General features: G+C 43.7%; 1 protein-coding gene across 1 annotated transcript; it reads right to left on the reverse strand.

Moving 5' to 3' along the window:
- Nucleotides 1-1,286: 1,286 nt before the first annotated feature.
- KBTBD2 (kelch repeat and BTB domain containing 2) lies at nucleotides 1,287-15,004 on the reverse strand. Its single transcript, XM_086614572.1, has 4 exons — nucleotides 14,941-15,004; nucleotides 7,488-8,015; nucleotides 4,447-4,612; nucleotides 1,287-4,004 (listed from the first exon to the last, which is right to left on the reverse strand). The coding sequence occupies exons 2-4, from the start codon at nucleotides 7,655-7,657 to the stop codon at nucleotides 2,469-2,471; spliced, it is 1,872 nt and encodes a 623-aa protein (XP_086470698.1). The 5' UTR covers nucleotides 7,658-8,015; nucleotides 14,941-15,004; the 3' UTR covers nucleotides 1,287-2,468.
- Between the last annotated feature and the right edge of the window lie 2,970 nt (nucleotides 15,005-17,974).

The raw sequence follows: 17,974 nt of genomic DNA on the forward strand, positions 1-17,974 counted from the left end.
TTTCAGGTAATTGTAGACAGGGATATGGTCCCCCCATGAGCTTCCTCTTCTCCAGACTGACCAGTCCCAGCTCCCTCAGCCGCTCCTCATAGGACAAGTTCCTAAACAGCTAAAATCAAGGTTCTGTGAGGCAACTGTAAGCTATTCCTATTCAAATTTACCTTTTTTTTTTCACCTTTGGTTAGAAACTGTGCATCAGATTTTAAACTCGAGTTGAAAGTTCTCAGTAACAGAGTGAACACACTGTGCTCCTTTACTAGCTATAGATCATCTACACTTGAAGCAACACGGGCTTGTCGTAAAGCCTGACGCAGCCTGGCACAGGAGGCTGAAGCGAGAATGACCCACAGAACAGAGCAGTCCGTTCAGGCTGGAGTTACTGGGATACTGCTCATACTTTTGCCTGAGGTATGTGATTCTCCAAATTGCATGACAACGTGGTATCACTGCAGTCAGATGTGACAGGCTACACCAAAGCAATATAAACAGACGCATCTCGGGATCCCCTGAGTCACCTCTCCCCTCTTATCTAAGCAGTTCAGGTGTTGAAAAGAAACCAAAACAACGGTGATGTAATGGTAAATGCAAACATGCTACGTCACCTTCATAAAAAAACAAGTAGCTTGCCTCTTTCTGTTGCAGCCATTGTTATTCTGTTATTTATTCCCATAAATCCTTACACACTATGAGGAAGAGTTTTACATAAGGCAGATTCCTTGTCTGAAGTCCCTTTTCCAGTCAGAACCTTAATACAAGACAAAACTAAACAAATCCACTTGAGACCTAGCCTCAAAAATATACAGGTGTCTTCCTTGTTGAAAGCTGTAACTGTATTTACTGAAATTAGAAACAGAATTAAGGAAAAGCCAGTGACAATCTGGATGATGAAGTAAATAAATTTGCTCTACATTAAAGACTGAAAATAGCTCTTCCTCTTCTGAGCTTATGGAAAAAGATTCCTCATTACCTCCTTAATGCCCTTCTTCACTTTCAGTAGAGCAGAATTTGTCCCACGATTGGAGAAATGCTGATTTATAGAAATTGTAGTGGGGGATTCTAGCCCCACATGATGCTCAGTTTTACTTGCTTAGTTATTACAAAGATACCCAATTTCCAGCTTCACGGACCAGTAAGCATAGTCCATTAACGTACACATCTCCATGCTTTCCACAGCTTGTTTCACGTTGCCTTCACCAAGCTACTTGCTAGAAGCGTGCTCGTGGTGGAGGGGGTGCCGTGACTATCTCCTTCAACCAGAAAGCACACTCAAACTCAGTTGGATTCAGTCTTTTTTAATAAATTAATGTCATTCAAAATACAGTGCCAGAACATGACGCAGCTGAACATGCTAGTAGGGTTTGTCATGAAGCACCTGTGTTCACGTTAGATCGGCGGCGCCTCGCTACTGCTAGTGGTTCCTGGGATTAATGCCAGAGCAGCACTGGTCACCTGCTCTCCTGCACACAGAGCACAGGGAATTCCTGAACGGTTCGCTCCCTCCCCCCCCCCCGAGTAAAAAACCTGATAGCTAAGGGATATCTATACACAGTCACACTACAGTAATGCTTGTTGTTAAATTAACAGAAAATAAAGACCTGGTTAATCCACACTAAAACTTTCTTTTACAATGGAAAAATACATCAGCAGCAGGAAGTAATATACATGAGCCAATGTTACTGTAATACAGAGCGTGGAGGCATTTACTGACTAAAGCTCCACGTAGACCCGCACCATGAGGGCTGACAATTCCTATTGCAAGCCCAGCAACTTAAGTCCACACCTGGTAAACCACCAGCTGCTTGGAAGACCTGTATTCTGAACAGACAGGTATAAGTTAGTGAAAATAGAATCCATGCACCTAATAGTACAGCGTGACTGAACCTGCAGTCATTTTGCCCTGCATGTTACCATACAATGGAAGATCTACCCTTCCTACCACAGGTAGATCCATGGGATTTGTTTCTTTTTCTTTTAATGGCATTACTATACCAACATGGATATTAGTATTAAGTAAGTGCAGCACAGTCCTTTAATTAGGCCGCACTGACAATTATATAACTAGCACTTAAGTAGAATATCCAGAAGTCATTCAAATATAACTGGAAGATACTTTCCAAAGAGTTTTGACGTCATCCTAGAAACAGTAACTACTTTTTTTTTTTTCTGAAGCTAATTTTCCTGAACCAAGACTTCATAGAACTAGAAATTAATTCTTTAGACAAGTCAGATGCTGAAGCTCACGATATACATACATGTTTCTCAATTATCAGATAATAGTATTTCAGATTATGGAAGCATATCTGCTCGTTTCACTGATTCATACTGAATGGCGGCAAGTGTTAGGTAGGGCATAAAAACACAACTCCTGGAGGACAGGTTTGACACTTCTGTTTCCAGACCTGTTCCCTCACAATCCCTTATTTCAAGGTCACTGAGCACAGACTCAGCCGTGCAGTCTGATCTGGGAGCTATACAGGTGGCAAAGTCACCATCTCCCCATCCAGCTCAAATTCATCAGCTCCGTCTGGTGAGAAGAGATACGTTGGAGGCTTCCATGGGGACTCTTCAAGGCAAGATGGATACAGCTTCCCTACAGTGCACCGGAAGTCCTTCCCCAGGTCCCACAGCACACGTTCCGAGATGTGCTGCCGCAGAAACCAGCGGTCGAGCTCCAGGTCGTATTGATAGGTGGCATACTTGGCTCTCTCGTTCATGTGGGTTTCTCGAATAAAGACACATAAGGAATTGGAGATGACCACGGCTCTGACGCACGGGTCAGAATACCTCTTGGCAGGGATATTGGCTGCCATTCTCCACTCATTTTTATTCACATCGTAGATTTCCACAGTTACGGAAGACCCATCTACAGTACTGCTTGGGAGCCTTATACCCGAATTGCTGGCAATATGCAGCCCCCCAATATAGAATATTTTATCACCAAAAGCAGCAGCCGAAGCGAAACACCTGCTTGTTTGCCGCATAGCCATTTCTACCCAAGCATCTGACCTGGGAAAATAACAGTACATCAGGTTGTGTGCCATCACGTAAATGCAGTTGTGCACTGCTACCGCTGTGCTCCATTGCCACGCGCAAGGCAACGGGCTTACCATGGTCCACTCATCTTTTTCGGTGTCGTATCTCTCCACAGTTCTCCTGTTGAGCTCTCCACCGACGCTGTCTCCTCCGATTGCATAGATGTATCCTTCACAGCAGACCAGGGATGGCTTTATACGAACAAAGAGCATCGGAGTCTTTGGAAACCAAGTGTTTTGCTGCGCATCAAACCAGTAAAAGCAATTCACGGTTCTGAAGGCAGCCTGGAGTTTGCTGCTTTTACTGTGATTGGTTTTCGTGTTTTTCAGAGGAACTTGCCCACCTGCTATGTAGATGTCATTGTCGGGAGTTACAAGCGTGCCAACCTTATGGAGGTCAGCGGGAGGGTTGCAGAGTTTGTAAACTTTCTCTGCCTGGGGGCTATAACAGACAGAAGAATAAAGACTACTAGGGTTTTCAGCAGCAGCTTCAATGAATATCATCATCTCCTCTTTCGTCATACCAAGTCTGGGCTTGAAAAACTTGGGCATCGATTTGTACAGCCCTTGCACCACCACGGATTTGTCGTTCGGTGGTAAGCCTTGGAACCAGGCTCTCTGCGTGACTTCGGAAAGTGCGTCAATTCGGATCTGGCTAAGGACGGAGGACAAGTACTGCGATCGTGATTCCGTGTTGTACTCCAGCCATAACATAGCAGCTTCACGAACTGTCTCCTCCTTCTCCACGTTTAAATTGTCACTGCTTAAAATATCTATCAGTAGATCGTGTGACAGCTGCATGAAAGCCTCCTGGTGGTACACAGCTGTGAACTTGTGCTCTACCATTCTTTTAGCACTCTGTTTTAACTCTTCGCAGCTGAAGAGATCCGCGAAACTTAAGAGACGCACGCAATTTTCTGCATTAATTTTTTTGATTAAGTATTCTCTACACCGTTGTAACACATCATCTACCTGTAAAGCAAAGAAGAAACACACTAATTCTTGCTGCATACAATCCACTCCTTCAATACCAGGAGCAGGTAAAAAGCACCTGCCTTTAGTGTTGAACCATAGAGTTCAGGCCTAGAATACTATATATACACAAAGATACAGCCATGACTTACTTCACTGATTCATATAGATCAAGTACATCATGTAATTGTGTTTGCTTGAGAAACTGATTAGCTACATGTTAAAAGTGCACTGCTTTTCTTCCACCCTCCGTAGGGTCCATAAAGCAAGGAGGGATAGGTACATGAAACACTCCTGGCAAGCAGCTGCTCTCTACAGTGAGGAAACTGAACAAGAGTATTTTGCAATGACTGAACAGAAAAAGACTATTTAACAAGATAAAGAAAAAACTGGCTCAGAGATTAGCAGCAGTTACTTCATACTCCAAGTAAAACACTCCTACCTGTAAGAAGCAGGCGGTTTCATAAAGCTGTTCTACCGTGCTGTCGCTTATTGCCAAGTTACCCGTGTATGCGTAAGTTATGATAATTTGTAAAGTGGCTGCATCCACGTTCCTCAGGTGTACGTGCGTTTGCTTACTTTCACTCAGCCCGCTCATGAACATGGCTCTGGAAAGAAACACACATATTAAGACAAGGATCAGCAGTAAGTACAGTAATCTGAAATAGTCACTTATCACCTGTAAGCCTTCAGCAATTACACTCTGAAAGACCAACAGTCTTTATGGATGCCTGTTTACAGGTGTTTAGTTATCTACCTTAGGCTACCATCTAGTATTTAAGGTAAAGCACTTACAGAACATTCAAAAAGTACCATCAGTGCCTTCTGTTGAAACGTTTTATATTTATGCAAACTCTTTTGTGTTAATCAGCAGAGAACTCTAATGATTTTAGAGTTTTAATGGTGAAATTTATAACTTTTTCTATGTCAGATGAAAAGAGGGAAGAAACATCCTTCAGAAAATCCTGTTGCAACATATACAGATAGATTCTAGATTCTAAAACAAAAGCAGCAGATTTACACAATGAACTAAGTCATACCAAAAAGAATGCTCCTCTGGGAGGAGGAGAAAGGTAGGCTCAGGAGAAGGAGCAAGCACTAGCACTCCATGAAGTCTTCCTTATATGCCATTCATAATAATATGCAGTAAACTTCAAGTTTGTAGAAAACAAAAATATCAATAAATCAATGATAGAAAAAAACTATCAAACTTGGTCTGAAAACATCCCCAAAAAAACAAAACCATGTAAGTATTTCCATTACATCTCTGTGAAAAAAGTAAAAAGGCAATTTAAAAAAAAAAAACAACAAACACGTTGTTTCCATAATACTTCGTATACCTACTGCCCACTCTGGTTTAATTGCAACACAGTTAAGAACTAACTGGATTCTAGTGCTGGTATTTGCCGATTTTCTTTAAAAGGGGGACACTGTTTTTAAGAGATGTGTATTAATTCAGGTTTGGTAGTTACTGAAAATTCAGCTCAAGGCTCTTTATATTTATTTGGGGCTTCTTAGGAAACCAGAGAAGTTAGAAGGGACAGTGAGTGCCCCCTACAGACCTATCTCCAGCTGGAGAGATGAACAGCGCATGGAGATACACTCTCTAAGCAAAGCCATTCCAAGAAGCATCTGACAGAAAGACAGTGCCCCACCACTGCTCCCCATCTCTGTCATCTTCTAAGCTCCTTAACTCAGGGCAGCCTGCATGTTAGGGGATCACTGCCTGGCCAAGTGAGTATGAAATCACCATGCGGCTTTTTATGGTAAGCAAGACAATGTGAGTGCCAGGAGAGACTCCTCTTCCTAGAAGGAACAAGCTAGCTGTTGGAGAACCTGGCTCTAGTGCACACTTACACACCACTGCGCAGCCTGTGCTGGAGCTGGGCTGCCACAGCCCAGTGTCCAAGCACAAAGATGGAAGGTAAGTTGGCTGCAGTCATACACAATGGCTGGAACACACTAAAAAATGCTTTTCTCTTCTTCCTCCTCTCCTCACAGCCTCCTTCAGGGCTATCAATTTTTCATAATACAGCTAAATTTAGGAAGCTGAGCATCTTTCTGTAAACCAAGTAGAGAAGAAAAACAGAACATGACAAAACCACAGGCTTGATACTTCTTTTAAGCAGTGCCAAAACCTCATTCCATAAATAATAAACAAACATGTCTGAATAAGAGATCTGACTGCATATTCTAATGCAACACACTGCCTGGACTCATGACAGCTTTCCAACCTTATGATTAGCCACCCACATTAAATCTGGCCACACTTCCAGTGGCTGTTATTTTACAGACTCTTGGAACTATGTCATCTACAGAAGGCCAACAGCAATAATCATTATCTACTGATCACACAATACTTGTTGCTAAAAATTGTACCGGACTCTTCTGAGATGAAAAAATTAAGACAGAAAACCAGCAGCTACAAAAAACTGTTGTGAGTAATTAATTAATCCTCAAACAGTTAGTTCACTGCATTAGAAGTTAATCTCTGTATTCCATACAAGAAAGCAGACAATACAGAAAACATTTTACAAGTGTTCTGCATAGTGGCCCATCTCAACAAGAAAACAGAATCTGCAAACCTTCCCTTGGTTAAACAGGAAAGAAAAGTTACAATCCCTCCACAACCATCAGGAAGGTAGAACATGCATGGATGTCACCAAGACTAGTTTCAAGCTTCAAAATTCCTCCCAGACAGGCAGATTAGTGATACTGTGTTGCCAACAAAAAGTGATTAATCACTGCAGAAAATTGATGGTGCCTACGGCGCTATCTGCAAGAAGTAGTAGCCCTCGACATACCTTACTAATAAAAACTTTTCCACAGAAAACAAGACACCTGGGAAGCAGGAGCTGGCGAATTAAAAATATTGCAACAGCATCTCAGCAAGGGGCAGGGAGAAACAAACCACACAAAAACCCTATTGCATTGCAGCAAGATTCTCAGGCAAGAGAAGAGCTTCCGCTTCTCTGCTGCGCAGAGAAAACCAAACGACTTGGAAAAGGAGGCCGTGAACGTGCCCAGCAATCCCTACTTTTAACAGAGGCTTCTGCTAAGAAACTACAGCTAATAAACACGACAATGGAACTCCCTAGCCAAGTCTCAATCATCCCTCCTTACTCTACCTTGGGCAATAAAAAAAAAGATTAAACATTTAAAAACAAAGTATGAATAAGAAATTTACTAATTATTCAGAATCAATTAACTCCCTAAAGAGAACAAACCACCGCAGTGTAATTTTGTTTTCCCCACTTATTGTAAAAACTACAGCACCTAGCCAGAGTTAAGTCACAAGATGCTGGAAAATTTATTTTACTCTTTTGGTGTTGGCAAGTAATTATATTTAGGTTTTTTACTCACTTCACTGATCTTTAAAACTCTCTGCAACACATGAATTGTTAATCAATTAAGTAATATTACACTCAAAAACAGGTTATCACAGATTTTCAGGAATTAACAGATCCTAGTTTGAACACTTACCTGAAATACGAGCTGCATGTTGCAAGAACCATCTTATGGCAGGGAAATTCAGTGCCCTCCACAATCAACACTATGTCAGTTAGCAACTGCTGTTCATAAAAGAATTTCAACTGCTCCAGCAAGGATACAGCATACTCTGTATTTATCTGCCTCTCGTCCTGGGTAGACATGACTGTATTCCATTAAAATTTCCAGGCCCAGAGAGAAAAGTCCAGGTCTTTCCACCAGAGAAAGGTCAGCTCAACGTTTCTGAAGCAACCAGGGAAGAAATAGCAGGAGGTCTATAGCTTTCAGAAGTGATACTGATAAAAAAAGGCAGTGTTATCTTGGACTGCTGACTAAATGTTTCAGACTGTGACCTGCTATTAGGTCATCATGCTTTGCCTTGACGTCAGTCTCTTCAGAGACTTTCAAGAGTGTCTGCAGAGCTCCTGTTGAGATCGATGATGCGGCAAACGAATGAGCAAAAGCGATGTCTGAGGTAGATTCCGTGGTAACATCTCGCGATCAGCGGCTGTGCTTGAGTGACTGAAAGCAGAAAATAAAGTTAATTCACTCATTAGCACTTTTTCAAAAACCTTTCATAGTTACGTCTTAGAAGTCATTGTCTAACAAGCTTATTTCTAAATTAGTACTTAATTACTTGCACGAAATCTCTTGTTGAGAAAAAAAAATAATCAAACAACAAAAGTATTGAAGAGAAATGAAAAGCAGAAAAGTTTGCACATTAATTCTTACCAAGATCTAGACTCACGAATTAAGATAACTTATTTTGTCAACACAGCTTTTAAGACCAGAGAGTTAAAATGAGGTTCAGGAAGACTTTCTTCCTCTTCCAAGAATTAACCAGTTTTCCCACTGAGTACATCTGTGCGTTTTCTTCAGCCATTAATAAGAAAGCCACATTTTTTAAATATTAAACACCTACTTTTTCTGCTTCTGTGTTTTTGTCTACTTAAAGCTTATCAATACCAGGCCACTGAAGATATTAATGCAGTTTCTTCAACATTCCATCATTTTCCAACTAAATTCTCAACATCAGCAGCAGCCTGTTTATTTCACCTGTGGCATTCTACTAGGGAAAAAGCTAAGGATTAAGATACCTAACCACCTATATTACCAATGCTTATTTGAGTCATCTTCTCTGTGCAGAAGGGCTTCACCTGTTAACACTTCACATTCCATTTTTTCCTTCTGAGTCATTTCCATACAGCCAGATAAGCATGACCACTGAAGACAGGCAAAAACAAAAATAAGGAGATAACAGGAGCAAAGGGATGCTGGAATAGCAGGAGTCAAAACACTTGGAGTGGTTATAAAGCAATGACCACAGACTACCAAAGTCCGTTTCCTTGTGTGGACGTTTCTCCTCCTCTTGAAAATGGGGTCAGGTTTTATCTTATCCTCCACGTGAACACAGAATCATAATTAAGAATGGGACAGTTGTGACAGTAAAATCACCATCATTAAGGACACCAGAGTACCACATCTATCTAATACTTCCAGATTCCTTTAATCTTGCACTGTTCTTTCACATTCCAATGATGGAGGAACAACCAGGGACATGTTTGTCTGATGTCTAAGACATCACTATCATTCTAGTTCACGATGAGCAGTGAATACAGAAATACCTTACTTGAAACGACATAAATTCCATACAAAAATGCACAATTCAGTTTAAGATGAAGGCTGCAGAAATACCTGCCAGCCGTATCAAAGATGTGCTATTTCAACAGAGCCCTGCCTGTAACACAATTCAAAGACAGCTGTCTTTCAACATTCACTCACTTGGAACAGATATGCTTAATTAATGCCACTTTATTTACTACTGATTTAGGGTTACTGATCTTTTTCAGTGAAGAAATATGCACAAACAGGAATCTCACACTCTCAGTTTTCACTGGTTGTTTAACTTGAAGAGAGTCAAAATAGTCAAACCCAATGTTGACTGTTTGTTCAAGTGAAGCCAGTTAATGAAGAAAAACAGAAAAGGTGCTAATATTTGGGAGAGGAAAAAAGAGAGACTACTATCTGCTATCCTAACAGATAGCAGCCTAAGTCTTGACTTCAGACCTTCAGGTTTCAGGGGCAGTTAACTACTGAAGCCACTAAACGACGAGCGTATCAAGGATCTACAAAGATGCTGCTCACCTAATGCAATGACCACCTGCTTCAAGTCACAGCTTCTTTCCACCAAATTAGCACACATCCTCTCCCTCCATCACTGACCACCATACTGGTTATCCGAGAACAGCTTCACAGGCAACCTAATCCACTGACAGATTTTGCCCCGCACTGTAAATGGCTACAGAGACGCACAGACTGCCTAAGTGTGCTAGGCCCACGGAAATAAATAGCTCGTGGCTCCGCTGGTATCCCGGCTCTCTCCACAGCATTGTTTTTCCTGGCTTAGGAGCAAAGTTTCAAGAACAATACAAGCCAGTGGACAATTAAGCTCTGTTTGGGCAGAGCATCAGTAGTACTAAGCTTTAGCAAAAGAAGTAGTTGATACCCTGACTTCCTATTCTGAGAGAATTTTAAAGAATGTAAGTCTTCCAAAACAGGAAAAAAAGCGCAAAACTAATAGGCCCTGGTTTAGTCATCAGGTAACAGGAGGAGTCAAGGATGCCATGGAGAAACTGATACACACCTGCTAGTAAGATTAAAGACATTTCTGGCAGCACATGGCTGACAGTCAATAACTGAAAAGGCAGACCTGTTCAACAGAAGACCAATTGAAACTGTGAAATTAATTACTATAAATAGCTGGAACATTTGAGTATGACCCTCGCTAGCAGAAAAGATTGAGGAGATGACAGGAGTCTTGTTGCAGAACATTTATGTGATGTGAACCACCTCTGAACTGTAAATTTACAAAGCTGGAGTCCTTGGTTTACAGCTGATCCAGAATCATCTCGTTTCCATGATGTGCTCCAGGGTAGGAACGTGCCATGTACCTGACTGCTGTTTTCCACATCCATGCTGTGTGTTGCTGCCAATGATAACCATTCTCTAAAGAACAAAGTTTTGTATTTGTCACAAAGTTAGGAGTCACATCCCATCCTCTTCTGGTGAAACCACACTAAGTACTCCTAAGGAGAACAACAAATACATCAAGGATCTCTGAATTTCTGGTCTAAAATTACCATAATTTCTATTGTAATTTGCTGAGAAGTGAATCTGTTCAAAACATTAGCATAAGTGCTGCAGGAACATCGTTTTGTGCCTAGAAGGTCATCCAAGACTACCTACCTCTCTGGAGAGCTCAAGACAATTTTAAAGGAGATACTTTCCTCACTTTAGAGGCACTGACGTAAGAACTGGCTTGTCCAAAGCCACATACATGCCAAGGAGAGCAAGAGGCTCAGTTCTCCCCAGTCACAACCCAACATCTCTCTCAGTGCACTGTGCCTGGCTGGCATGCAGCTCTTCCATTTCGGCTCACTGAAAAACTCTGAACTTGAAAACACGTCTACAGGTGCACCACAGTTTCCTGTGGTTCTCATAACTACACAACAGTGAACGTTTCTGATTTATGATGAAAAGATCTATGGCTTAACATCCTGAACTGGAATTCTGATAGCATAAAAATAACCCTTGAATACAAGTTCTGTGAACAAGACTTTCCCCTTAAGGACCATTTTGTCCTGGGTAAGTTCTTGGAAGTCAGCTGTCTAAAACGGGACTGGTAGGTAGCTGCTGGAAGGCCACAGTGGTACTGGACTGCAAAGTAAACCAAAATGCTACCAGGAGATCCAAATTAACTCCCTACCAACCTGGAGAGCAACACTAAGTAACAGGTTGACAAGAAGGTTTAGTTTTAAGTAACTAATCCTTTCAGCTTAAGTAATTTTAATGGGGTGGCTTTAACACTTGTGCACATACTTCAAATCTGAATGAGACCGTACCAAGAATTAGTCATCAAATGTTAATGAGTATTGGGACAGGCTATTAATTGCCTTCTTTGAGTCTGTTTATCTTCTGAGATCAGGCAAAGGCTGATCAACAGACATACATACGGCACTACACACATGGAAGTGTTAACACTATATTTCCATATATAATATGGAATAAGTGTATTGACTACTTGCAATTTAATTAGTAGGGAAAACTTCAAGATACATAGATACAATATTTTTCAAGTGGACTAATTCAAAACAAAAATTTTGCTTTATTTTTTCCAAATTATAAGACGGGCAAAACAGATATATAGACATGCAATTTATTTTTTTTTTAAACTTAGATATTGAAAATCCCATTAAGAAGTCTGTCAGATTAGATGCCTAACTTCCAATAAAGTTCTGGGAAACACTTAAAGACCTATGAAAGTCTCACTGGTTCCTATCTGCATCTTCAGCCATCTAAATACCTCTTGAATTCTAACTTCGCTAACTAGAACTAACACTTCAATAAACCTGTATGTTTGGAAGCAACAGAAAATAAAACTCACCCCAGAGTTATTTCCCTAGACATTCAACTTATTTAATCTAGTTTTAATTAATAAAAAAGCTTTAAATACTACTTTTAGCACTTTTAACCAAATTCCTATTTCCATCCCAGGGTAGCTTCGTACAAATCACAAGTAAGAACACGTCTAAAGAAGTGAGTCATTCACTATTTTTAGCATAATAAAATGTCAGAATTAAGAACTGGAGAACCATAAGCCAAGCTACACAAACATTCATGTGTATAGAGATAGCCATCCTCCCAGCCAGCAATGAAAGTACCGAGCTCAGGCACTTCAGTACTTCGTTACCGTAAGGATATGCTGAGTTACAAATCAACATGTTTCAAAATGATTATGTCAACTAATAGCAAAGGGGAATACAAGTACTAAAAACGATTAAAATAAATTATTTAAATCAATACACCTAGCCAAGAGATCTCAAAGATAGGAAAGGAAGAAGAAAAAAGAGTTGGAAGCTCTGGATTCTTGAGTAACGTATCAAATTTGCACCCTTGGCAGTGAAAAAGAAATAGGTAATTGATGAAGCAGTTCCAGACTTGGAAGTTTTCCTCTATTCTGAAGCCCTCAAAGGTGTCTTTCATAGCACTGCAGTCCAGAAACTCAAGGACATCAAGGAGATTCTAATAAGGCAACAACAAGAAATTTCACAAAAAACGAGGATCGATTTATTCCTACGATGTTACATCCTGAAAATTACTATTCCCTTGGAAACCACTACTGTTTCCCACACATACTATGCTAGGGAGGCGAGGTACGACTAAGAGGTAGCTGAGCTTTCCAAAACTACGCAGAAGCTGGAGACGAGAAGTGTCAGACTCCATGCTAACAACACGTTTGGTCACAACGCACTCCTCATGACCGGCTTCTTTCCTGTTTTTCTGCTCCTAAAGGAAGTCATACACTAAAGGAAATACCTGCTCAGAAATAAAATCAGCATGAGATAAACCAACAACTTAACTTGGCAACTGGCCTTCTACACTGCGCACAGGTAGTTTCCATCCCCAAGGGCGTTTCTGTTTGGTGGAAAGACTTGACCTGCTTTGGAAAATTTACCTTTGAAAAAAAGTGGGCCATGGATGTCTCCAGTAATATGCAGCCATATATCATGTACATACAGAAAAGGGTTTTTTCCTCTGTCTTCTAGTATGTTAATGAAGCTAGTCTGGTTTATTTAACAACTTAAATCCCAGTTCACAAGTATACATCACTCCCTTAAACATTCACTATGAGACACGCTGACGTTCAGCTATAAACTCAAGCATGTCTACATTAAGAAATTAGATTAATAATTAATGGAGCTTCACTAACCAAAAGTTAGTTCCTGACAGATTAAGAGTCTTATAATAGATACCTTATTCATGCATATAAAATTCATTCTCAAAACGCAACAGCCGCTAAATTAAGGAAGAGAAATTTTAGGATTTGTACCAATTCTGGTCTGTTTCATAATCACAGGACCAAAACAAAAAAGCCTGCCTCAAAAAAAACCTGAACAACCACCACCTGTCCAAAATGCATTAAAAAAAGATGTTATTAAGCAGCAACATTCCGTCTTCTGCTCTGGTCTGTTCCTGCAAGATGCTAGTTACACAGCACCGAGTACAACAGGACCCTTTTACTCCACACACAAAGATAACTAGTTAAGAGGTGTGACACCTATAGCCAGATCATGAGACTACTCAGTTTACACTCCTAAGTATATTTAAAATTATCTTGATACATTTATGAGAAACTGAACTAAGCTGATGGTGTACTTTAATGATCTCCTGAATACATCACCTTACCAAAATTCACGTTGATATGGCCCGAGGTGAGCTCACAACAGCACGCGGCCTTTCAGATCCACCAGGACCACAAAGTCAAGCTGTGGCTTTGCGAGGAAACCTCTGAAATGCAGATGCTACTACAACACAAACCCATTTCTAAATCATAATTCAAGTTATTTCAAAAGCAGCAAGTATCTACCCCACCCATAACAAATAACATTAAATACTGGAAGAATCTTGGGCACAGAGACTGCCAGCCTCAAAGCTATACTGCACTTAGTCTATAAAAGCTCGTCAAGAACTATTTTGCTCTTCAAATGCACATGTAAGCACGGAAGCCCTCCCTCGGCCGCTGTCGGTGCCAGTACGATAAATACGCACACAACCGGATGTATCGGCAAGGAAAGCCGGGCAATGCCGAGAAACGGCAATGCCACGACAGTGCCGCTGTCATCTCAGAAGGCTTCACCGTATCTGTCCCTTCAAGGATCTCTAAAAAACCCCTGACGCTGCCAACATCCCAACCTGCTCAGCCGAGGCGGAGCGCTGGAAGCCCTCCTACCCACCTCAGGACATGCCCGAGCCTACCCTCCCCTCCTGCCTGCGGGACACGGCGACACTACGAGAGGGAACACGTTTCTTCCCTCTTCCTGACGCTCAGGTGCGGCGTCCGCTCCCTCCGTTGCTTTCTTTCCTTTCCCGCTTCCCTCGGAGCCCCCCCGCCAGCCCTAAGGAAGGGGGCACCTTCCCGCGGCACACTCCGGGGTCAGGTTCGGCCTCTCCGGCGCTTCCCTCCCCTCCCGTCTCCTCTCCCGGCTCTCCCGAGCTCCGCCGCGGCAGGAGCCGGCCCCGCCAAGGGCGCGGAAGCGACCTCAGCAGCCACCTCGCCTCCTGCCTCGGGGCTCCGCCGGCGTCCCGCGGGCCCGGCAGCCGCGGCTGCCGGGCGGGAGCGGCCGCGGGTCGCGGAAGGGGCGGGCGGTAGCCGCGCCCAGGCCGAGGGGAGCGGCGGGAGAGCCGCAGAGCCCCCCGCGGGCCCCCGCCCTGCCGCAGCGCCGTCCGCCGCCGGGGCGAGGGGCGGCCTACCTCCGCTCTGGCCCCGCACGGCGCCGCCGGCGCGGAGACGGGAAGTGGCCCGACGGGCGCGCCAGAGGAGGGCGGCCGCCACCCGGCGGCACGCGAGCACGAGAGAGCCGCCGCCGCCATCCCGCCCCAGACAAACCTCCGACCGCCGCTTCCTCTTCTGCCTCAGCGTCCCGAGCGCGGGCCGGGGAAGCGAGAGAGAAGGAGGAAGGAGGAGGATCCAGTCTCGCCCGGGCCGCGGAGGCGGCGGCCACTAGGTGCGCAGGCGCGCTGCTGCCCTCCTCCTCCTCCTCCGCCGCCTCAGCCCCCGCCGCCGCTCGGCGGCCGTTACGACGCGCCGCCGCGCTCGCGCTCCCGCCCGCCCCTCCCGCGCATGCCCAGAGCGCGGGAGAGGCGGGGGCGGGCCGAGGCGCCGGACCTGGCGCGTGGGGCTCGCGCCCGCGCGCCGGCGGAACCGCCGCCTCCCCGGCGCGTCCCACGGCGCATGCGCGGGCGAGGCTGGAGCGCGGCCGCCGGGGAGCCACCGCGCATGCGCGGCCGCCGAGCGGCGCCCCCTGCTGGGAGGAGCGCGGCGCTGCCGCCTGAGGGAGCGGCGGTTAATGGCGGCCGGCGGCGTCCCGCCGCGTCTCTCTCTCTTCCTCATAGCGGCGTTTTGCCGCGGGGCGCTCCGGCGGGCTGAGGCATCGCGCCGCCGGAACGCTGTGCGGCCAAAGGCGGGAGCCTCAGGGGCCCGGTCGGTTCGCCCCGTCAGGCTCGGGGGGCCCTGAGGCGGCCGCAGGAGGGAAGCGGCAGGGGCGGGGGAGGCGGGAGGCTGAAGTCTCGTCCGAGGGAAAGGAGAATCCTGAGGGCAGGAAACTTTTTAAAAAAGTTAGGGAGTGTTGTGGGGTTTTTTTATGATTTCCTTTTGGGCCCATCCACCAAGAGGAAGGCTGGAAACTTCGCTTTAAAAAGGTGAAAACTTTATCTGAGGAATGCAGGATTTGGGGATTTAAAACACCGCAGACAGAGCACACAAGTGACCTGGGCACAAAGTGCGAGCGCTGCCATCAGTGGGAAGAACAAGCTCTGGCTGAGGAGGCCTGCGAGGAACGCGATCAGTAAGCCTTCCCAGGCATTTTATGATTTGTGACTTAATCTGAATGCTACAGAAAGAAGAAAGCAGAAATTACAGGAATTTTCCAACCTAGAAACGCAGACAGTCTCTAAGCATCCACACCTCCGTTTTTCTCTAGCGACTCGCCTACCTGCACCGTGTATTCCTTGTGCCTTCCTTCTCCCGCCATCTCTCCCAGTACCATTTCTCTGCCCTTCGGAGATGCGAAGTGACCATTCAGATTCTCATCTCCTGTAAAGATCCAGGGCAGAGTCAGATTCTGACCTCCCATTTAACAAATTTCTCTTGTACATGGTAGCGTACACCATACCAGAATAAGTGCTTCCCTTGTTCAAGGGGAAAGAACATTCCGCGTGGCAGTCACCCAGACATGTTAGAGTGGAAGAGCATCACTCCCTTTACTCAGTGCTGAACAACTGCAAAACTTTAGAAACAAACATAAACTTTGCCTCATGCTGTCTGATTTTTGTTTTCCTACAAGAAGTATCTTTAGCAGTAGTTTTAAGCAGAAGACTGGTAATATCTCCCTTTTTTTTTTAACACAAATTCCAGTGTTACAAAAGGCAAATATTGCATTAATTTAGGGATGTAGCTTACATGTCTGCAAGATGAGACTGCTAGCTTTCTCTACACCGGTTGAAGGCCTTTACCACTATTCCTATCCTCATGTTTTGATTCTCTCTCCCGCATATTGATGGAAAAAGGTCCTTAGGTCACACTTAAATGAGCTTCAGGTGGAAGGGGGAGTGGACAAGCAGCAGCTGCCTGCCATAAAGAGGGTGAGCTAAGGACTCAGTTAGTTTCTTGCTGGGCTGTAAGCAGCAGCAGCATGGACCTTAGTTTTGAGGGGCTCTAATGGGGGCAGGAATAGCTTAGTTTTTGTAGAGGTTTTTTTGTTTGTGTGTTTTTTGGTTGTTTTCTCTTTTTTTCCCCCTCACCTACATTACACTCTCTCTCAAAGGTCAAAATAATTCTGGGAACTTTGACCTAGGAGAGTAAGGGGGCTCTGTAGGCTTTTTGGTGCTTGCAAGAGCTGGATAGCTTGTTCTAGATGGGAACTGAAGAGGGCTTCAGTGTTCCTGAGAGCTTTCTGAAACTTTAGGCTGAACCGTGTGCTGGTTTGTAACAGGTCTTGATTTTTTTTTTTTTTTCCTATAACTTTGAACTGTTCAAGTTCTTTAAAGAGTTCAGCTGCTGTGTTGTTTGTTTTTTTTCTCCTGGGTTGTGGGTTTTTTTTTCTGTTGCTTTTCTGTGTAGTCATTAGATCTTCTGTGTTTTCTGTTTTCTTTTATTTTTGTTTGTAAGCTATGTGTGGCAGGGTTATATCATTTGCATGAGTTAAAATGGACCAAGCTTAGTGTATTAGTTAACTGAGGAAGCATATAAGTGGGGAAGGAAGTTTTGTAAATTTTGTGTGGCTTTGTGAACTTTTGGATTTTGCTTTTTTTGTCACTTTTCATTTAACTTAAGCATAGGAAGTGTGGTGTCACTGAAAGTTTTGGTTTATTACATTAGCTGTCACTGTTCTGAAGTATATTATGAAGTACAGATTCAGAATTAATAGACCTCATTGTAATTTCAAATACAAAATGTGCTGGCATTAAGAAGCATTTTTTCATGAAGCACTAAACTTCTGATTGTGTGAAGTCTTCTGTTGTTTGTTTTTTGAGGCCTCTCACTCAAGGCTAATTGTCTGAAGGCTGGTTTTTAATTGGGCAGAATACTACTTATATGGACATATGCATGTAAGACTATATTAAAGTTACTGGTCCCGTGACTGTCCTGGGGCTTGTGTTGTAAGATTGGCTTGAAGTACTGATACTGAGAGCTACATATAAAAGCTTGCTTAGCAAAGAAGAACTAAAATATTTGACCTTGTTAGTAATGTTGGTTTTCTGCTTGGAAGATAGTAGTTTTTCCATTTGAAAAGATCTGGATTCGTTGGGCTGGGAGAGGAATGTCTGCTGAATTCTGGCAGACCATAAAAATCATTTAAGTCACGCAGTTTTTAAAGTGGCTAATCCTGGTTATTTATCTCTTTCAGTGTTTAAAAAAAAAA

This window comes from Tauraco erythrolophus, chromosome 7, assembly GCF_009769465.1.
Source record: "Tauraco erythrolophus isolate bTauEry1 chromosome 7, bTauEry1.pri, whole genome shotgun sequence".
In the NCBI taxonomy this organism is placed as follows: Eukaryota; Metazoa; Chordata; class Aves; order Musophagiformes; family Musophagidae; genus Tauraco; species Tauraco erythrolophus.